Below are 23,268 nucleotides of genomic sequence, written 5' to 3'. Positions count from 1 at the left end.
CTATTTGGAGCAAATCCGGGTACTTGAATTTTTATCATGTCTGTTGTTTCTCTGTTATACCTTGTAATGAATCGAATTGATGCCTGCACCTCTTTCATGTGCTGTGATAGTTTAACTTTGCATTTTAGTCATATTTGACCGTGACATGAAAAATTGATTTTGTTGTTCTTTGTACCGATCTTGACATGTGCTCTTTAATCTTGTCACATCCAATTTTGTTGAGTACTCAATAATATTAGCTTAATATTGAACCATTTCTTTCAATATTAGCAATTTTGGAAATTGGTTCCTTGATTGGGTTTAAACCCGATTGTCACTGACATTCCTTTTGTTTTGGGTCCTAAATATAATCCCTCTAAATTTTAAAGGTTTAAACTATAAATATAAGATTAGCCGTTGTCAGAGGGACTTGGATGTAAAAAGCTGGAATTTAAATAGGGGTGTAAACGGATCAGATAATATCCAATTTCGTCCGAATCCGAATGCGGAAAAGTACATAAATTATTCGATCCGTATCCAAGACTATCCGTATCCATATCCGTATCCTAAAAATTATAACGGATACGGATACGGATACGGTAAGACTTTTAACTATCCGTATCCGACCGTTTATACTTTTAAACCACAACAAATGTGATATATATTCTTAAATTGATTTATTAAATTGCATATTGTATGAATAATTTATTAAATTGCATATAGATATATATTTTGATGAATAATATGACACTATGATATAATTAGTGACTAATATTTTAATAATATAATAGATGTTTTGTAACTAACAAGCTAATTATGAAAAATATCTGTATCCGTCCGATATCCGATCCGCATCCGTAACATTTAATATCCGATCTGTATCCGTATCCGTATCCGAGACTATCCGTATCTGTATCCGAAAAATTATAACGGATACGGATACGGTAAGACCACTATCCGATCCGTATTCGACCGTTTACACCCCTAAATTTAAAATTGACGGACTACATATATTTTTTTCGTATAAATCTTCGGATGGAATTAATTTGAAACAAAATTTGATTTAAAATTTGCTCAGTTCTTCCAGCTTAATAGAGAATTTAAAATGAGCCTTAAACCTGGAGACTGGACTGGGACCTTAATTGGTATTTAATTAATGTGGGTTGGGTTAGACCGAGTAATAAAAAGACATTAAATTAGAGCTGGACTTGGACTTTCACGACTTGTCCGATAAATATGAGTTAAGAACTGGACTTTGACATGCACCATGGGATGAAAATCGTAAGTCAAGTAAAACTTATATATAGCTTAGCGAAGTTATTTACCGATTTTTTTATTAATACTCTCAAACCATACATTTTATCGTTTGAAATTTCATAACGAATAGGCCTTCTAAGAAATTCCTCCATAAAGCATACTCGACACTTTTTTTTTTCCTCATTTCTAACTCGACCACTTGTTGAATTTCCTCTCTCTATGCCATGATTGGATGATCTACCTCAAATCCAGCAAAAAATCTAAAATAGTTCAACCCATCAAGAAAACTAAGTTGACATTCAAATATGAAAAAATAATTTGCGCTAGTCTAGCAAAAAATACTACAAAAGTAATCAAATCGAAACATAAACTACAAAACTAAAAATCGCCTTTTTTTTCTCTTCCTCTTTCTCCTCAGCTGCTGGAAATTAATTTTGAGTAGATAGGAGAGAAAAAAAAGTTGATTTATAGTGCATTTATATCTGACTGCCTTGCCATGGGGTGGGTAAGTCTTGAAGTGAACTACCCCACAGTCACGGCAGTTCTCGAAATTTTTGCAATTGTAATCTTTTCAAGGGTATTAATTAAAAAAAATCAGAGTTATTTAAGTTGTTATTCAAATAATAATTAATAAGGAATAACATTAAGCAAATGGCATTGGCATTTTCTGTGCTGCCTAGCTAAGTCTCATAATTGAACTAATTAAATTTAATGTTCCCATAAATTAAATTAGTAGAAAATAACATAAATAAAATAGAATGTGAATAACAAATGAAATGTTGGCTATAAAATTTCTATTAAATAAATATAATTAGTATATCTAAGTTATTATAATTACAATATAATTTATTTTATATACTTAGTTTATGCTAAATTAATTATCACCGAATACGGTATTTTCATATGTGAAGGTATATTCAAACGGCATATAAGTACAAACCTAATACATAGTCTAACTTTTGAATAAATAACACTTTATTAAATTAGAAAAATGTATTTTAATGTATAATTATTATAAATAAATACAAATAGTATGGTTAGGTTAAGTTAACAAAGTTAACATACATTTAATGGCACATATAGACGTAACTTAAAAATAATAAATGTAGAAAAGTATAGTAATTAGTAAATAAACATAGATAAAACTAAAATCATTTATAATTATGAAATCCTGAATAAAAGTAATCAAATTAATTTTATACTAGTTATTTGAGTTAATTATAATCGAATCGCAATAAACTGAATAATTTTAGTAATTTATTTTAATATTAAACGAATATTGGAACTTAAGTAGAAGTAACAAAACGGGAGAAATTGATACGAGATTTTCGTCTTGTTTATTAATAAAATAAAGTTACGACTTATAGGTTATCAGACCACCTTGATTCGGCTGCGTACGAGGAGACTGACCCCGAGTACGACTTGACCGGTGCATTTGAGGATCTAGCTTGCTACCCCTTCGAGTAGCCTCTCCTACCTCTCGCTTGCCCTTCAATACAAGTGTGGAATATATGAACTCTTTGTTCGTGGCGTACTCTCTTAGAGTACATTAACTTAACCGGCCATATCTATTTAATTTGTTGCATATAAAACTTGTGGGGCATTTTAATCCTTTGTGCACTATAGTTAGGATTTTCATAAACCAAGAAAAATTAAATATCTTTTTTTTACTTAGTGTAATTGAATTATATTTATTATTATACTATCAGAGGATATTATATTTGTCTATTTCTCATAGAAGACAATATATTATATTATTTAGTCGCATGCATCCCATTTGTGAGCATGGAGTAGAAGGACCGGGAAATCCAGGTCTATTTCATTTCATGTCCTTGGTATGGATGAACGCTATTTGAGAAATTGTCCGGTGTTCACCACCTAGATGAGTGGTCACTTGACTCACTGAAGAGGCCTATGAGTATTATATTTACATAAATTGATCACACATTGTTTTTGTCTTTTCTTTTCCTTTATGAATGATCCTGGTGTATTTCCCAGCTACATTAGGAGCTACTTGTCGTTTCGAGGTATGTTATGGATGTTCATCACGGTACAGTGATACGTATGTATTTCCATCGATTGATATATTTTTTTTAGTTTCAATGTCACTTTTGGAGCACAGATCGATTGTAGATGATGTGGGACATGCTTTGTTGTTATGTTACTTTCCCGCGAGTGCTGGCCAGGCCGTGGAGAGCTTTATCTGTTCATGAGGAAAAGGTTTAAAAGTTTTCTCCTATTGTATATGTTTGGTGTGAGGATCATTTTAGATGCAAGATGCAATTATTTCAGTTTTGGTAAAATACATTGACGTGTGTCAATGCATGTTTTTAATACCGTCCGATACTAGATATGGCTATTTAGCATTTTCAAGCCAGCCACAATTTATGAACCTCTCTGGATTCTTGGGTAAGAATAGTAAGAAAGTACAATAAACCTCTCTGTTTTTAATACCGTCCGACTAGTAAGAAAAATAAACCTCTGGATTGTTGGGTAATATTTCATAAATTCGGATAGTTTAATTTTTTTTATAAATTTATCAGGTTCAAGAGAGGATATTAATAAAATAAGCGAGTTTAGATGATAAATAATAATTTTATAAATTTAGATGGAAAAATATCTAATATGTTAAGTGTGAAGGGTTCTACTGGTAGCTATAACCCAACATTTTGTTCATTTTGTTCATCACCAAATGAACAACCAAAAAGACGCCAACAGTACTAATAGAAGATTGTTAATCTACTAAAGTCATGGAACGGCTAGCAAAATGTTTAGTCTACTATCGTGTTAGTCTCTAATTAACGGTTGGGAATCCGTTGGAGAGCTCTGTTTTAAAAACAGACCGGCCTCTTTGTTTCATCAGTAAGGATAATTTTCAACTTGCTTATTTTCAAATTTATCTTGATTAGGACACAAGACAGTAATATTCGTGTCATTTCAACACCAAAGACTAAAATATTTGAATATTAATCCCCACCAACATGTTAATTTTAAATTTCTCTGAATTATGACAAGATAGTGATATTCGCGTTGTGTCAACACCAAAGACTAAAATATTTGAATATTAATCCCCACCAACTTGTTAATTTTAAATTTCTCTGAATTATCACAAGATAGTGATATTCGTGTAGTGTCAACACCAAAGACTAAAATATTTGAATATTAATCCCCATCGTTACTTTTACTATTCGTATCCAAGTGATGCGCATCCAAAAACCTCAAAATAAAAATCTCTTGCATGGACTTTTTCTTTTCATATTCAAGTATTGGTTCAGAAAAGTTGGAAAGAGGACACAAATTAATGAAAAAAATAAATTGGAGTACAGATAGTATTTCCAGTTTTTTACTATATGAAAATTGTAGAATAGCGTGAATATAATGGATTATTACCATCGGTACGGTAGTTACGGTAATAATCCCGTTGGTACGTAATAACTATATCCACGGAAATATCTATCTCCGTGGCCTTCCCGACAACATTGCTCATTTTCTTATCCACTATTTTGAAAGGCTACGAGAAAGTCTCCCTCCGGAGGGAGCAGGATGTGTCTGATCGGCATCATACTCAAATCAGTTTCAAATCGGTTTGATTCCTGTTCGGAACTGTCTGATTCGTTTTATGATCAGTGCGTTCTGCTTCTATACTTGTGTGGCCTGATTCAATATTTGTGTGGATCAATCGTGCATAAATTATGAAGCAAATCAGATAGTTCCGAGGAAACATCAGAATGATTTTGGTTCTATGTTAGTCGGACCCACCCCCTTCCTACTTCCCACTATACGGCACCGATTCATTGTGCACCTAGGAGTGCGGACTAATGGTATTTTGATCAGGACATGTTCTTATATCAACAAATTCTGACAGTGAAATGTTGTCTATAATTGTCTTTGAGAGGTGATTTACCATGCAAATTTCTAAGATTAATTCGACACTGTTAAAAGTTTTCTAGCCTGACACAGGAATCGCAACCGTTTTCAGGATTTGTACGTCTGTTATAGTTGCTATGGATGGTGGGCCTTTAATTTGAAGCTCAAGTTCACGTTAACGTGACGAAGTTACGTGATGAAGTTCCGAGATGTCCATCTTTTCTTGTTCCTTCTTCTCCATTTCTTTATTTCATTTTTTTTTCTTTTCTACATTTAGGTATTTATTTATTTTTCGTTTTCTTTTTTCTTGGTTGTTCATTTAAAAGATACAACTTAGAATAATACAATTAATTTCTAAAAAATCATAAAACAAGTAATTTAAAGGGAAGAACTAGCTATATATATATATATATATATATATATAGGATTTTCGGTAACTAACTTAGAAGTCAACAATAGCCAAACAGACCACAGCTCCTTAGCACACTAATTTGATCATAATTCGTTTCATTTTGAAAATATTAAAAATAAGAATTGGAGCACATGTTGTATATTTTTCAAACAACTGGTAGTTTTTGTAAACTGCATTTAATCAAATATTCCAATAATTCTGGCTAGCACAACGATATACTAATCAAATTCACTTAAACCTCAGGTGTCGTTTTCCGATAAATATATGGTTGTGTATCGCATTATTGAAAAGTCTGTTCCTAATAGGCCGATCAGTTCTCGACTTAATTATTATTCTCAACAAATTTGAAATGAAATATTTTTCTATCAAAAGTCACTTATTTTATTAATTGACAAAAAAAAATTACTATTAATAAAAATATCAGAAGGAAAGTTTTGTCCTTACCTCAAATTATCAAAGTTTCTATTATTACACTTGAGTACTAGTCGACTAGTAAACCTGGCCTCTCTGGATTGTTGGGTAATATTTCATAAATTCGGATAGTTTAATTTTTTTTATTAATTTATGAAGTGCAAATGAGGATATTAATAAAATAGTAGGGTTAAAATGCACCATTGGTTTTGTGCCCCAACCAAGCCCCACGTCTCTATCTCCGTTTACAAAGTTCAAACAGTCGATCTGAACCGTTCATCTTATTCTACATATTAAAATGTGCTTACAAACCAAATTGTATATTTTTTAGAATTTTTTTACTATTTTTTTAGATAGATACAAAATGACTAGTAAGACTTTCATGTATCCTTTATTTCCGCAGAACAAAATGAAAACTGAAAAATAGGACCTGGACTCCAATTTTGGTTTTTCCTTGGTGTCCTCTTTCTAACTTTTCTGAACCAGTCCTTGGATATGAAAAGTAAAAGTACATGAGTGTTTTATTTTTAGATTTTTGGATGAGCGTCAGTCTAGTATATGAAAAGTGAAAGTAAAGATGAAGATTACTATTCAAATGTATACTTAATTTAGTCTTGACACAACACAAATATCACTATCTTGTCATAATTCAGAGAAATTTGAAAATCACCTATCGTTGATGAAGAAGAAATGGGGTGATTTATCAAGAGGGGTAAATAAATTGTTTATCAAATTTTAGCATGTTGCCACGCAAAAAAATATCAAAATTGGTGGTTTAAGGCAAGCGAGCCACGTGGCTTAGACTGCCACATGATTTTTTTTTTTTTTAAATTTAGATTTTTTATTTTTTTATTTAAGTATAAATTTACACATTCTATAAATAAAACCTTATATTTTAATAATTATAAATAAGTACAAAAATAAGTTCATAAAAATTTATTAAAATTACGGGATGTTACATAAAGGCCCACCATCTATTGTAAGTCATTTTTTCAATTTTTGAAAATCCAAACAATCAATCCATTTTTACATAATGCACACCACGATTATCTTTCAATTTTTCTATATCTTTTCTCCTTTCGAAACTCTTTGTTTTACTTTACTCTTACTGCACTTATTTTTTCCTTTTTTTTCTCTTTTAGCTTAAGCTCACCATCATGAGCTGCATTGTTTTTTCTTATTGCTGTTACAAAACCATGTAACAACCTTCAATCAATGAAATGGGAGCATGACTCCTATTTTTTCTCAAAAAACAATCAATCCAAACTGGTCAACATGATGACCATATTAAAATGTGCTTGGATATCAAATTTTATATTTCTTCGGAATTGTTTACTATTTATTTAGAATTTTTGTAGATCGTTATTTTTCAATGGTCCATAATTGTCTGAAAACAACAAACTTGTACATATCTTAAAAAATACACTAAACAATTAAAAAAAAATGTAAAATTTGGTCTCCAAGCACATTTTAATATGGAGATCTTGTTGAACGGTTCGGATCGACTGTTTGGACATTGAAATCGCAAAAATAACTTATAAATATATGGTGTCAAGATGTGTTATCATAAATGGTGTAATTTGATCCCTCATATATCAGACCTACAAATTGTGAAGACATTTTCGATTCCTAAGTCATGAGTCGAAAACTTTCCACAGTTCCTAATCAACCTTACAAAATTACATGGTTAATCTACTCTAGACAATTATAGGCAACTTTGTACTCTCAGGGTTTGTTTATATAAGGATATTTCCAAATTTCGAGACGGTGAAGTCAAAAAAAATTAGAGGGAGAATGGAAATGCAAGAAACTTATCAAAGATAATGTTAAATTTCAAAATGGTGTGTTCCGAAAATGGATTTCTAGAGTTGCAGTTCTATCCATTAAATTATTTATTTAGTTTAGCTTATCTAGTACAAATAAGGTTAAATTTTTTTCGTAAACATAATGGTATGGATACGGATGGAATAATTTGAAATAAGGTTATACTATACAGTAATTATAAAAAATAGAAATTATAAAATTGTATATATAGAAATATATTTATATATATGGAGATGATAATGATATGAAATAATTTGATTCATGACTTCTACATATTTATTCTTTGGATGTAAAAGTCCTCTTTCTAACTTTTCTGAACCAATACTTGAATATGAAATGTAAAAGTCAATGCATGAGTTTTTGAATGTGCATGACATACAATTGGATATGAAAAGTAAAAGTAACGATGGGGATTAATATTCAAATATTTTAGTCTTTGGTCCTGACACTACAGGAATATCACTATCTTGTCATGATTCAGAGTAATTGTAAATCAAGAAGGTGGGGATTAATATTCAAAAAAATTAGTCTTTGGTTTTGACACTAAACGAATATCACTATCTTGTCATAATTCCGAGAAATTTGAAATCACCAAGTTGGTGGGATTAATATTCAAAAAAATTAGTCTTTGGTCTTGACACTAGACGAATATCACTATCTTGTTATAATTCAGAGAAATTTGAAAATCAACAAGTTGAAAATTATCCTCACTGATGTAATAAAGATACATAAGGTGGCCAGTCTATTTTAAAGAAATGCAGTCTTCAAACGGGTAACAGATTACCAACTATTAGAGACTAACGTCGCCATAGAAAAAAAATCATTTAATTTTCTAGCCGTTCCATGACTTTAGTAGATTAACCATCTTCTATCAGTACTGTTGGCGTCTTTTTGGTTGTTCATTTGGTGATGAACAAAATGAGCTGATTTGCCATCAATAGAGAGAGAGAGACATGTTGGGTCTATCACACTAATACAAAGAGGTCATGGAGGTCAAACATATAATGGAGGTTAATTATGTAAAATTTTCATATTAAAAATGAGGGTCATATAGTACTTATGACATTTTACTCTAAATTATATATTTGCAAATATTTGTAGAACTATATGATTTATTTATATATATAAATTGTGTGTTTTGTTGAACTAAGCATTTCAACTCAAAATCTAACAAATTGTCAATCTTACGATATGTTTTTCATATTGACAATTTGTTAAATTTTGAGATAAAATCTAAGAAATACTTGTTCTAAAAGATTAACTCAATGCGAACAGGGTGAAAATGGAATTCATCCTAAAAATGGCTATATTGTTTTTATTTTATTTTATGATAGTAAAAAAACGGACGATGCAAAATCTCATTATACGTGACAGGCTTTACCTTGATTTTAATTCTAATCTTGCAACAATTTCTAGAACGTCCCCACCTGCTCACTCTGTCCTAGTGAAACTTAGATCTTTTGATTGTAAAATATTTGACCAGACTTTTCCTGGTAAGCATGTTTGAAAAGTTTCCCAACAATTAAAACAAGAGCATTGGAGATGGTAACATCCCAAACAAAACAAACTTTAAAATAGAGCAAAGTCTACAAAAATATGTCATTATCCGTGAAGATAAAAGTGTTTTTTACCGACTGTATCTTTGCGGATACTCCTGTTGGTACTACCGATATGTTCGGAAATAGTAATTTTTATCGGTGTACCATTGGCAATTGTCACTTTTTACCCTCGCAGATAGCAACATATTTTCGTAGGTTTCAATAAAACAAACATTTAAAACCTTAAGCAGGTTTCAATAAAAATAATTAAAAAAAATATTGGACGTGCTATGAAAGAAGATATTTATTAAGCATCAATTGTGTGTTTGTGGAATGGCTGTGGCTAATTTGCTGCCGGCAGCATTTCTGCCAGTGGTGTTGCCGCCCATTTTTCTGTTTTGTGATGTCCAAACAACAAATCCAAACCATTAGATATTTAATGTATATTATAATCTACTTGGAGACCAAATTTTACATTTTTTGGAAGTTTTTTACTATATATTAAGCTGGTTTGAAAACCGCTGATTTCAATGCTGCAGAAATTTACTGAAATCAGCGGTTTTCAAACCAGCTTGATATATAGTAAAAAAATTTCAAAAAATGTAAAATTTGGTCTCCAAGTAGATTATAATATAGATTAAACATCTAATAATTTGGATTTGTTATTTGGACATCACACGGCTAAATATAGCTCCGGCAGCACCTTTGCTGAAATGCTGCCAGCAGCAATTTAGACAGACCCTTGTGCAATTATATGCTTTCTTTCAATATAAATTGTATGTTTTATTCAACTTACATCAGGAATCTTTCGAAATCTAATAATTTTTAATATTATGATATATTTTCCATCAAATCAAAAAATTTCAACAAAATACTTAATGTCTATTCTAAAAAAAAATAACACAATGCGAACAGGTTGAAATGAAATTCTTCCTTAAAAAATGGTTAAATTATTTTTTTTCAAAAAGATAGGAAGAAAGTTTTTGGATGAAGCCTTATTTCCAGCTTGCTTTATCTATTGTCTATTCGTTGTCTCTCCTTCACCTATCTTCTTCTTGTTCTGTCTTTCGTCAGTATGCTCCTGAGGTACTCTCTCTCTCTCTATTGATGAGCGTGGGTACTCTTTCTCTCTCATTTTTGTCGCATTTCCTTCTCTCTCTTACCACTGTACGTACGCCAATTCAATGATTAATCCTGTACGCATTCTGAATATAACAAAAAATTTGTACCCCATTTGTAGCATGGTTATAGGTTGACACCTTAAAGATTTATGTTGATGGTGAGTACCTTTTGATTAGATAGTCTTGAGTTCCTCACTGGCTAAAGATTTTGAAACAATGATACAGGATCATGCGAGATCTTATTTTGTTTTTATTTTAGTGAAGTCTTTAATTATACCAGCACTTTGGATTCTGAGCCTTAAAATTGTAAATTTTCATATTCTTTTGTGGTCCTCTGAACATGTAGAATCCTAGAGTCGCTTTATTACTTTACTGGATTTTTTTTTTCTGTAACTCAAATCTACAAGTTAAAATCAATTCTTTTAGTATTTTCGACAGAAAAAAAAAAGAAATATCAAGTTTAAAATGGTTGATATACAATTTTTTTTATCAAATCATGTTTTTCAATTTATTGCTTGGAAATTTTAGGATAATAACATTTTGTTCTTTTCTGTTTTCTTGTATAAGTGGTCAAGGTTCAATCTCTCTCTCTTGGCATGGTAAATTATGGGGCGTAAGTTTTTATGATCATGGAAAATCGAGAGCTTCTAGAAACCAATCAATGAAAGGTTGTATATCAGGTAAACAATTCTCAATTGCTAATAAGTTTTTTTTTGGAGGAAAATTGCTAATAAGTTTGAATAGAACAGTAGAGTGTTGATTATAAGGTGCTACCATTCTAACCTGGTACAGCATTAATCTTTTTTGGTTAGATGTTCAATCTTTGATGGACAGAGAAAGCTCACTCTGTAGAATGACTGTAAGAATTTATCATATAGTATTTAATTATTACAATTTACAATATTCATGACAATGTTTATCAATCATCAAATTTTAATATATCATTTTATGGTATTGATCTCTATAGGACTCAATTGAGAAAATCAAACAACAACTGAAGTATGTTCACATGACGGCTTCTCCTTACGATACGGCATGGGTCGCCATGGTACCGCACCCAAGTTCACATCAAGATCCATGCTTTGATCATTGTCTCAATTGGATATTGCAAAATCAACATGAAAATGGATCATGGGAAAATTATAATTTTGGTCCTTCTCTTTTAAAAGATCAACTATCTTCAACATTGGCTTGTGTTCTTGCTCTCAAGAAATGGAGCTGTGGTGAAGAACATATAAAAAAAGGTAACTTTAGAATTTCATTAATTTTTGTTTCTTTTTAGTTACATCAAACAATAAATAACTAGATCCCATTAATGCAGGGGTTCGCTTCCTTGTATCCAATATCGGGAGTATTTTTGATGAGCAATTGACTTCTCCCATTGGATTTAATATTATTTTTCCTGGAATGATTAAATTGGCAATTGAAGTGGGATTGAAGCTTCCATTAGGTGATACGGCTGTTGGTGAAATCTTTTCCCTCCAAAAATTGGAATTACAAAGGTAAAAAATATGTTATTGATTCTATAAAGACTAAATTTCTTGCTTTAATTAACTTATCTACTTCCATTACCTTCTCGAATTTTATTTTTTTTTTGCAAATTTTCTGCATTTATTTTCCCTCAGTTTTGTAATGTTTTACCATTTTGGAAAATATGGTTTGTATGTGTTTGAGCCTTCTTTGTTCATATAGGAATAATATAAACAATTCTAGAGGGAGAAAAGAGTACATGGCTTACATTGCTGAAGGACTAGGAAGTTCTCAGGACTTGAATAAAATTTTGAAATTTCAGATGGGAAATGGGTCAATATTGAATTCTCCTTCGACTACTGCTTATTTATTAACCCGATGTTATGATAATAATGCTTTTAACTACTTGAGTTCACTTTTACAAAAATTTGGCTCTACAGGTATATTTACATCCTTTCTTGAAAACTTTAGTTTATTTAAAAAAAAAAAAAAAATTTAATGGACGATGCTTATTTATGTACTTAAATTTTTGTTAGTACCTGCTACATATCCTATGGAGATGCATTCTCATCTTTGCATGGTTGATACTCTTCAAAACATTGGGATAGCTCGGTTTTTTTCTTATGAAATAAAGATAATTCTAGATCGAGCCTATAGGTACTGTTTTCTTTCAGGCTTTATTTTGTCATTTGTACTGCGTCTAGGGCTGAAAACGGATCTGGTAATATCCCTCTGGATATTTATTTAGTAGAAAGAAAAGAATTGGATTCGGATTCGGATATTTCCTCAACCTTTGTTACCCCGATTATCCATATAGGGTCCTGTACGTCGTATCGTATAACCCACGATACGGCCCCCGGCACACCCGGTAATCCATGTTGCACCGACATGCCCCAACATATTAGATTTGAATTTCTAAATTTTTTGCTCCTTGCGTCATTCGAGTTCAGGTTCTATTGGATGAGAACCAAAACTCTTATCCACTATCCTAAACTACCTTATGTGATATATCCCAGGTTCTTTGTGGGACTAACCAACCCATCCAACCGGACAAAATTTGGAGAAAACCCATGTGTATGTGTAGGACTGCTCATATTCCCTTGAGAGCAAAGCGCAGGCTAAATTGTCTTTTTTGTAGAGGGAGGGAAAATGAGGAACTTCAACTAAAAGTTTCTTTTTTATTTTATTTTTTATTGACAGCATGAGATTTGAAATCAATTGTCAAGCTTGAAGACTGTCAACATAAAGTTTAAATTTAAAGTAGATTATCTAAAATTTCAACCATCCCGACAACAACTTTTAAATTAATAATTTAAATTTCGAAGTTGCCCCAATTTTTTTGCTCCAAGTTCGTATGACTTAATATCTGACAATTATTCGTTTTGTATCCATATTCATGGATTATCGGCTCTCTATCCGTATCTGTTTTAGGCAGATTATTTTTAAATTTTGACATTTGTATTCGAATCTTGCGTTGAAAGACGAGTACAAATTTGGTATTAACATTATTCACTCTGAAATTTGCTCCATTTCCAGCCCTAATTTGTCCTATGGAGTTTTATATTATTAATTTGGCATTGTAGTTGTTGGTTAGAGCGAGATGAACAGATAATTTCAGATATGTCTACCTCTGCCATGGCCTTTCGCCTTTTAAGAATGAATGGATATGACATCTCTTCAGGTATTTTGCTTAACCTAACAGCTAAGAATGAGAAGTTTTACTTGGACTAATAAAGAACAAAAAATATTGCACATTCCTCTGGAAATTAGAAAGTATAATACATGCTTCTATGAATTTTTCATAATCATGATGAAATGTACCAAATTTCTCTTTGCACAAATTAAGAAAGAAAAGTTTAATTTGGAAAGTGTACAATTGATTTGTCAGTTTATTTATTCTTCAGAAAATTACTTATGAATTGTGGTGATGGCTTCACTCAGGGCTCAGTCTTGAACTGTTATATTTGCTTACAGATCTGTTAATGAAATTTGAAGAGGCGAGTAGTTTCCATGATTCAATGCAAGGATATTTGAGAGATATGAGACCGGTTATAGAAATATACAAGGCGTCACAAACAAAACTATTTCTAAATGAAGACGTTCTTAACAAAATAAACTCGTGGTCAAGCATTTTACTAAAAGAAGAAATTTCTACCAAACCAATTTCTACCAAACCAATTTCTCAAGAGGTACAGTCCTACTGTACAAAATATAATCTTGAAATTTATATTTCATTCATTTTTCATGTTTTGTGTGCAAATTCTTTCTCAGGTGAAATTTGCTTTAGAATTTCCATTCTATGCTAATTTGGATCGGCTTGAGCACAAGAGAAGTATAGAGCAGTTCAATTTTGGAAAAATTCGGATTCTCAAAACATCACATATGTAAATCTTTACTCTAACATTCCTCTATAGTCTATATATTGAAAGACCATAACATAAACCTAGCTTGACAAATTACTCTTTATCTTAAATCAGACCTTGCAGCGCCAATGAGGATGTTCTTAAATTAGCTATTGGAGACTTCAACAATTGTCAATCTATTTATAGAGTGGAACTAAAGGACCTCAATAGGTACTAGACCTGTCAGATACTATTCAAGTATACCACACCAGCTATTGGCTATAATAATATGTTCATAACCAAACTAACAAAATCCAAGCAGGAATGCTAATAAAGTTTATCTCCTCTAGAACTCTTATTTCATCTGTTGTTTTGTTGACAGTTGGGTGAAACAGTGCAAGTTGGATCAACTCCAATTTGCGCGTCAGAAGCTGACATACTGTTACCTATCTGGTGCAGCAACATTATTTTCACCAGAGTTGTCAGAAGCACGCATTTCATGGTCTAAAAGTGGTATTTTAACCACGGTAGTTGATGATTTTTTTGACGTTGGAGGATCTATTGAAGAACTTGAGAGCCTTGTTGCTTTATTTGACAAGTAACGCAACACTTACACTATTAGTATAAAAAAAATAAAAAATTGAGGCCCAATTCAGAACTTTTTTATTTCTCTCTTCTTGAAAGCCAAAAATCACAAAAATAAGGGTTTTTACTGACTGATGTGTCGAGCTTATTGCTGTACTGGTCTTGCACAAAATAAGGGTTTCATATATGTTTCTTTTTCTCAATGCAAATTTATCATGGTCGTCCATCATCTCCACCATATGTCGATAATGAGTTTTAACTAACCAGATGCTTCTATAGAGGATTAAAAAAAAATGGTCCAAAAAATTGTTTCTGTATAGGATCTGCTATTCTATGATCCTCCTTATTCTTTGTTACATCTGTGTTATTTGTCATATTTCCTTAAATTACCAAATTTTGACCACTTGCATGATAATCTTCCGTCCCAGCCTCTGTTATTAGTATTATTGCTATTACTTTTCAATTACTGAAAATTTATAGCAGGCAGAGGATGCAACAGGTGGATCAGGGTCGAGTAGGTATTTCTTAGGTCTAGACTGTCCTCAGGTTTGGTTTGTCTCAGGTTCATGTTGATTCAGATGCAGAGTTAGTCAGATGGGTTTTTCAATTTGAGGGTAGAGTTATTTTCAACTTGTGGGGCTGCCAGGTTCAGGTTTTACTGGGCATAGCCAGCAAGGTGTTTGGGGTCCACCTTGTATGAACTTGAACTTCAAATGATTTCTCAAGTTTATGCGAACATAATTCCCCGTAATTTAAGGGTTTGCGTTGTCTTTCATTATTTTATTTTATTTTATTTTATTTTATTTTTATTTTGGGGTAAATAGTTTGCCTGAGTCATGTTTTGTCTTCTGTAATTGAAGGTATGAAGGACCTGTACATGGAGATATAAATTAATTGGTATTCTGTTTTTTTTTTTCCTTTATTGTTAAGGCGGGATGAGAAGTGCAGAAAAGAATTCTACAGTGAGCAAGTTCAGATCATTTATATGGCTATTCATGGCTATATAAATGAGCTTGCAACCAAAGCTTTTCCATTGCATAATAGAGACATCAAGGATCATCTAGTCAAAATAGTGAGATCCCATGATTAAATATATTACGGAACAGATAATTAAGTATTTTTATACTACTGTTTTTATCACCTGTTGTATGCATGTGTTTGTAGTGGTTGAGTCTGCTAAGATCAATGATGACTGAGTCAAGGTGGCAGAGAAATAAATCAATACCAACAATGGAAGAATATATGGCAAATGGTGCAGTATCTTTTGCACTTGGGCCCATAATTCTCCCAGCTCTCTATTTTGTGGGCCCGAAGATTACTGAAGAAATAATAAAACATGAGGAGTATGATCATATGTTCAGACTTGTTAGCACTTGTGGTCGTCTCCTAAATGACGTCCGTGGTTTTGGGGTATTTCTTTTACTGTTTTCTTTATCCGTTTGCCCTGTTATTTTGAATGTGGAACTAATAATTGTTTAATTCCTTTTGATTTTATATTTTCCAAATACAGAGAGAAGGGAAAGAAGGAAAATTAAATAGTGTGTCTCTACGTATTCTGAGTTCTGGTAATTCCCTTTCGATAGAAGAAGCAGAAAAAGATGTGAAGAAGTCAATTGAGGACATCAGGACAGAGTTACTGGAACTGGTGCTCAAAGAGGGAACAACAGTTCCAAAGCCTTGCAAAGAGCTATTCTGGAAAATGTATAAAATTCTTCACTTGTTCTATATGAACACAGATGGGTTTAGCTCACCTAAAGAAATGGTTAGTGCAGTTAATGCAGTCATTCATGATTCACTTAATGTTTAGATTAGATCTGCAAATAATACTTTTATGTACTATTATGCTTGTATCGCTCTTGAAAATTAAGGTGCTGGTGAAGTACTAATTAGCACTGTTGTTGCAACTTTGGATTCCAAAAATTTGTAATGATTTTGTACTATTCTGGCTTTGTTTTTCATATTATTTAAATTTCAATAAACTTGGATGACAAAATTGCTAGTGGGGCTCATCGGGTCACTTTGATACAAGAAAGAAAAACCCTGCTGACTTGTACAAAAGAAGCAACACAGCACGGGTGATGCATTAAAGAGGACAGGAATAACTGAAGAAGAATTGTCAAATAAAATAGAGGAGAGAATGTTGAAAGTTAATTCAAAATTATTTTTAGATAATCTCTGCATTGGTTTAGTTTAGTTAGAATCAGTTTTTAGACGTATGAAAACTGCATTGGTTATTTTGGGCATTGGTTATTTTAAGCATAGTTATTTTAGGATTAGTTAGAGTAGTGGTTAGTTATTTTTAGCATGTTGTGTAGTGGGTGCTTAATTTAGGGAAGTTGTGGGTGTTATTTTAGGAACATTGTATTGCTTTAAATACTGCAGAACTCTATGTAATTGGGCAAGAGAGAAAGGAAATAAAGCGTTATTTCTATTCAGAAAAATATTCTTCTCTCTTCAATCCTTTGCATACTGGCACAAAGCAGTGCAGTATTGTTTAGTTTATCCCAACAAAATGGTATCAGAGCCGAAGGTTCGGTGGGCAAGCAATTGAAGGTAGAGTCAAGTTGCAATCGATGGTAGAGTCAATTGGTGCGTAACCTTGAAGAATTGCAGCAGCAACAATTGCTAAAGAAGCATTCACAACCTTGAAGACGGCACTTCAGGGAAGTTCTCAAGTTGTGGTAATCAAACGGCAAATCCTACACGGAGATTTGTTGCATATGAAAATAGAAGAATCAATGCAGATTTTTCTGGTGAAGAGTTATGATCGTTGTCATCCATATTCAAGCATATTGAGACAACATCTTAGAGCAAACCATTGTGGAAAAGGTGCTGAGAAGTGTAGCACAAAATTTGATCACATGGTGGTAATAATTGAAGAATCAAACGATCTTTCAACCTATTCCTTTGATGAACTGATGGGATCACTGCAGACCCATGAAGCAAAGTTCATATCAAAGAAGAAAGGCCATGAAAAGACGTTCTACATAAAGGGTGAGTCCTCTCAAGGCAGAGGTGGACGTGGCCTTTGTAGATTTGGCGGTTTTGAGTTTCAGCACGACAAAAAGATGTCTAGTGCTTCCAGCATAACAGATCTGGATGTGTGCAAGTCGATTGTTTTAGAAAATAGAGGGAAGAACAGCAAGCATGCTGTGAAGAAAAAAAAAAGAAAAAAAAGAGCAACCCATGTTTTTCATGGTGTATACAGCAGGTGGAAGGCAAAGATCCACAATCTTTGAAGAAGCAGTAGGAAATGAAACATGGCATCAAGCATTGCAAGAAGAAATACTAGAAGCAAGGACAATGGAGATCAAGAATGCAAGTTCAGAAGAACAGAAGGCTGAAACAATTCAAAGTAGTTTTTGGCATAAACAATTTTGAATTAAGGGGGAGTGTTGAAAGTTAATTCAAAATTATTTTTAGATAATCTCTGCATTGGTTTAGTTTAGTTAGAATCAGTTTTTAGACGTATGAAAACTGCATTGGTTATTTTGGGCATTGGTTATTTTAAGCATAGTTATTTTAGGATTAGTTAGAGTAGTGGTTAGTTATTTTTAGCATGTTGTGTAGTGGGTGCTTAATTTAGGGAAGTTGTGGGTGTTATTTTAGGAACATTGTATTGCTTTAAATACTGCAGAACTCTATGTAATTGGGCAAGAGAGAAAGGAAATAAAGCGTTATTTCTATTCAGAAAAATATTCTTCTCTCTTCAATCCTTTGCATACTGGCACAAAGCAGTGCAGTATTGCTTAGTTTATCCCAACAGAGAACACGTGTTAGGAAGAATAACAGTTTGAAGAATATATTATCTAACTGATTAGAAAAGAGCTGATAGCTAATGTATGGTATTTGTCTTAATTGTTGAACTTGGCGATTTGGTATATATGGAGACCATGCGAACCAACAGATCAATAATTACAACTTACAGTATGATCAATCTGTCTGGATACGAGGTTGCTTGTGGCCTGTACCAGTTTGGTGCCCTCTAATTTTGTACTGGTATGGAAATTGACGTCTAAAATGACATCTAAATCTGGTGCTCTAGATTTAGAGTTAGCCTGTATAAGAATAGGTCCTTAGGCACAAGATATAACAACATACACAACTCAGTTTTCTGAACAGCAACTATTTTAGACATAATTTGAGTGTCTTCTCTTTTTCTTCCACCATCAAAGATTAAAGAGGAGAAATCCATTAGAAAACTTGGAAGGAATTTCTCAAAGGCATGTCTTGCTGTCTTGGAAGACTTGATCCACGACCATACGACGTAAAGGCGAGAAGAACTTCTTACCATTGAAGTCTTGTCTCGTGCTCATGGAGACGGTTGTTTCTCTAGCAAGGCTTTAGATATTCCATGACAAATGGTATGGAATCAGGTATTATATTTCGCACTTATGATTTATGTTTTGGATCTCTTTGACATATGACGATCCTTAGGTTTAGGTGGGAAACAACTTGTCTATCCCCCTGGGGTGTAAGTGTTTGACCTCATGATGAGATGTAATTGTTTGATCTCTAGATAAGGCATAATTGTTTGATCTTTATGATTCTCCAATAAGTGGTGTCAGAGCCTTCATATGCCAAAGGTTTAGGTCTTTCTTGATCTAGAGAGAATTCGGATTAAATTGATGATTTCTTTGTTGAATTTTTGTTGGACCTTGATTGGATTTTATCTTGAAATTAAGATTTTGGAAGGCACAAATTTAAGAATTTTGTTCATTAATTCGAGAATAATTTGATTATAATTCGAGAGTAATGGATTTTGAATTCGAAGAGGAGTATGTAAATATTCCCACAGGTGTTGCGAGTGTTATGGACATAGATTTCATTTTAACTCAAAACATAATTATCGAAAATGAAATCATTATTGAAGACCAAATTCAACATAATCAAACAACACAAAGTCAAATTCCATAACCTTTGGAAGCTGTTGTTGTCGGCCATATTGTCAATGAACCTCATGAAGATAATGCTGGAAATCCTCAAGAAAATTGAGAAGTGCTAATAAGGAGGTCCAAAAATCAGTACTGATCAAACAAGCCACGAATGGCAACAAAATGACACCACTGTCATGACATGGCTACTAAATTCAATGGAACCCCAAATAGCAAGATTATTCATGTATATGGACACAGCCAAAGAAATTTGGGATGAAACCAAAGAGATGTACGGTCAAGACCATAATTTCTCGTACATTTTCCACTTGAAACAAGAAATTGCTCAATTAACACAAGGAACCAAAACTGTAACCGAGTATTTCGGTGATTTAAAAGCCAAGTGGAATGAATTAGCACTCTATACTCAAACAACTTACCTGAAAGCCTTAGAGCTAGACCAAATCTTTCAATTTCTCTCTGGTCTTGACCCAAGCTATGAACCGGCTAGAGCCCAAATTCTATTATCAAAGGAACTGCCAACCCTTAGGAGTGTTGTAGCCATGATACAGCGAGAAGAATCTCGTAGAGTATGAATGAACCCTCAAACCACCTCTAGATCGGAAGGTCAAGCCTTCTCAATACACAACCGGAACCCTAACCCCAAGCAGGAGACGCGGGGAGCAACCACAGCAACCAAATGCTATAACTGTAAGAAGGAGGGTCACGACCAAGATAGTTGCTAGTTCCTCTACCCTCATCTCCGGCCAAAGAGAAAAGGGGAAAAAGGGGGCGGAGGAAGAGGAAAAGAAAGAGGTAGATCGAGAGAAGGTAAAAGAGGAAAAAGAAAGGGTCTGTCGGCTATGAGTTTTGGATCCGGGTCCAACTCTCCTCTAATCCTGGTGCCAGGATCCGAACCAAGATCAGATCTGAACCACAGAGCAGCCTAGACCGACCTGTTGAGTCAAGCCCCACTCAATCGGCTACTAGCCCCAATCAACTCTGCCTTGGGATAGAAATGTAAATACACAGGTATTGTGTCTAATTATTGTTTAAATTCATGTAAAAATGAAAATTGGATTATAGACTCCGATGCAACAGATCATATGACTGGAAATTTGGATACATTAGAAACTAAAATTAAGGCAGAAAATGTAAGTCCCGTTACAGTAGCAAATGGTTCCAAAGTACCTATTGATCAAATAGGAACAACTACAATATTATCAAATAAAATTTACAATGTGTTATATTTACCAACTTTTGCATCTAACTTAATATCCGTAAGTAAGATAACAACAACAACAACAACAACAACCAAGCATTTAGTCCCAAACGAGTTGGAGTAGGCTAGAAATAAAACCCAATCACAATCAAACAATAAAGATAAGTAATAATAAAGTAGTCGTAAAATAAAAGTAATAAAAATAAAAGTGAAAGTCATAGTAATAATACTAATACTAATATGAACTATATTCTACCTAATCGTAGATGTCAAAGTCCTAAGCTTATATCTTAGACAAGTAAGATAACAAATGAATTAAATTGTAATGTGATTGTCTCACCTGAAAATGTAATCTTTCAGGACAGAATAATGAAGAAGATGATTGGTGAAGGCAAATTAGAAAATGGGCTTTATATTTTAGATATGTCAAATAAAGCAATGCTTGCTAATAAATTAGAACAAAATAAATTGTGGCATTGGAGAGTTGGACATGCTTCTGATAATGTTTTAAATAAATTAGTTTCTGTGAGAAATTTAAATAATAGCAATTGTGATATTTGTCATTTTTCAAAGCAAACTAGTTAGCCATTTTCTTTATCAAATAGTAAAACCACTAGAATTTTTGAGCTTGTGCACTCTGATGTTTGGGGGCCTGCGCCTATAGATTCATATAATAATTTTAGATATTATGTTAATTTTATTGATGATTTTTCACGCACTACTTGGATTTATCTTCTCAAAACAAAAAATGAAGTATTTTTCAAGTTTCAAGAATTTACAAAAGGGAATTTTGCATCAAACTACATGCATTAATACACCAGAATAAAATGGAATTTCTGAAAGGAAAAAATAGACATATTCTAGAAGTCACTAGATCTTTGCTATTTCAAACAAATGTACCAAAAAGATTTTGGTCTGAGGCTGTTCTTACTGCAATACATCTCATAAACAAACTCCCCAGCATAAGTTTAAAAAATAAAAGTCTATTAGAAATTTTAGATAAAAGAAAAATAAGTTTAGATCATCTTAGAGTATTTGGATGCATATGTTTTGTACATATTAAAAGACAAGATAAATTAGATAGAAATGCAGTCAAAACTATATTTTTAGGATACTCTTCTCAAAAAAAGGGATATAAGTGCTATGACCCCACTAATCATAGACTCTATACTTCTAGAGATGTCACATATTCTTTGAAAACGAATCATTTACAAAGAAAAAGGAGATATAAATAAACAAGATTTCATACATCCATCTAGTAGTGAAACTGTGCTTCCAGTACTAACAATTCATGAAGGTACAACTACATTAGAGGACAAAGTCTCAAATGAAGATGAGTTGTCCTCAGGGGGAGAAGAGGAGGTTGAAGTAGAAGAAACTCAGCCTAGAACATCGACTCACACAACTCAGCCTTCTTCCAGGTTACGAGACTTTGTAACCTACAAGGTAAGTTATCCTATCCAAAATTATGTCTCTTATGACAACATTTCCACACAATATAAGGACTTCTTGACATCGATCTCAAAAGAAACTGAACGAACAAATTTTTGGGAAGCTAAAAAAAACCTTATATGGTTCACAGCCATGGAAGAAGAACTCAAAGCACTTGAAAAAAATAAAACTTGGACACTTATGGCTCTACCAAAGGGTAAAAAACCTGTAGGATGTAAGTGGGTTTACAAAATTAAATATAACAGTGATGGAACAATAGAAAGATATAAGGCACGATTGGTAGCAAAAGGTTTCACTCAGACATATGGTCTAGATTACCAAGAAACTTTTGCACCAGTTGCAAAAATGAACATTGTTCGAGTTCTTTTATCAGTTGCTGTTAACTTGGGATGGAGTTTATTTCAGATGGATGTTAAGAATGTCTTTCTTCAAGGCACTTTACCTCTAGGTCATGAAAATGAACATGACAAAACTCTAGTGTGTAAACTACACAAGTCAATTTATGGGTTAAAGCAATCTCCACATGCATGGTATGCCAAACTCAGTCACTCTGTTTTACTTAATAATTTTATAAAAATGTTCTGCTGACTCATCTATGTTTATTAGACAAACAAATGCTTCAACTATAATTGTTCTAGTCTATGTAGATGATATAATCATTACTGGAAATGACAATGCAGAAATTGATAACATTAAAATAAAACTCAAAGAAAAATTTGACATCAAAGATCTAGGAAAACTGAAGTATTTCTTAGGTATTGAAATTGCTCATTCCAACAAAGGTTTGTTTCTTTTCCAAAGAAAATATATCCTTGACCTCCTGAAGGAGATAGGTAAACTTGGTATGAAATCTGCTAACACCCCTATGAATACCAATAATAAACTTGAACTAGAAAGTGGTGAGCCTTTAAAAG

The 23,268-nt window shown here is 32.7% G+C and overlaps 2 protein-coding genes across 3 annotated transcripts in view; one reads left to right on the top strand and one right to left on the bottom strand.

The window, feature by feature from the left end:
* Positions 1-23,268, bottom strand: part of LOC144560399 (desmethyl-deoxy-podophyllotoxin synthase-like) — a 98,640-nt gene that overhangs the window by 71,381 nt on the left and 3,991 nt on the right. The gene's annotated exons all lie outside the window — the stretch shown is intronic.
* On the top strand, positions 10,243-16,749 carry LOC144561095 (ent-kaur-16-ene synthase, chloroplastic-like). Of its 2 annotated transcripts, XM_078310314.1 has the most exons (15): positions 10,243-10,374; positions 10,977-11,089; positions 11,222-11,268; positions 11,377-11,653; positions 11,731-11,911; positions 12,102-12,319; positions 12,416-12,536; positions 13,463-13,560; positions 13,854-14,068; positions 14,151-14,263; positions 14,357-14,452; positions 14,604-14,819; positions 15,737-15,878; positions 15,971-16,216; positions 16,317-16,749. In XM_078310314.1, the coding sequence occupies exons 1-15, from the start codon at positions 10,364-10,366 to the stop codon at positions 16,611-16,613; spliced, it is 2,391 nt and encodes a 796-aa protein (XP_078166440.1). In that variant the 5' UTR covers positions 10,243-10,363; the 3' UTR covers positions 16,614-16,749. The 2 variants fall into 2 exon arrangements, with proteins under 2 accessions (XP_078166440.1, XP_078166442.1); XM_078310316.1 differs by lacking the exons at positions 12,102-12,319; positions 12,416-12,536.

This window comes from Carex rostrata, chromosome 10, assembly GCF_964058835.1.
Source record: "Carex rostrata chromosome 10, lpCarRost1.2, whole genome shotgun sequence".
NCBI classification, from domain to species: domain Eukaryota; kingdom Viridiplantae; phylum Streptophyta; class Magnoliopsida; order Poales; family Cyperaceae; genus Carex; species Carex rostrata.
This window is presented reverse-complemented; position numbering and strand designations above follow the sequence as displayed.

Bases quoted from the DNA above. Each gene is read 5' to 3' on its own strand.
- LOC144561095 (XM_078310314.1), top strand. The intron at 14,264-14,356 runs GTAAATCTTTAC...ATCTTAAATCAG, and splicing joins ATTCTCAAAACATCACATAT to ACCTTGCAGCGCCAATGAGG. The intron at 15,879-15,970 runs GTGAGATCCCAT...ATGTGTTTGTAG, and splicing joins AGGATCATCTAGTCAAAATA to TGGTTGAGTCTGCTAAGATC.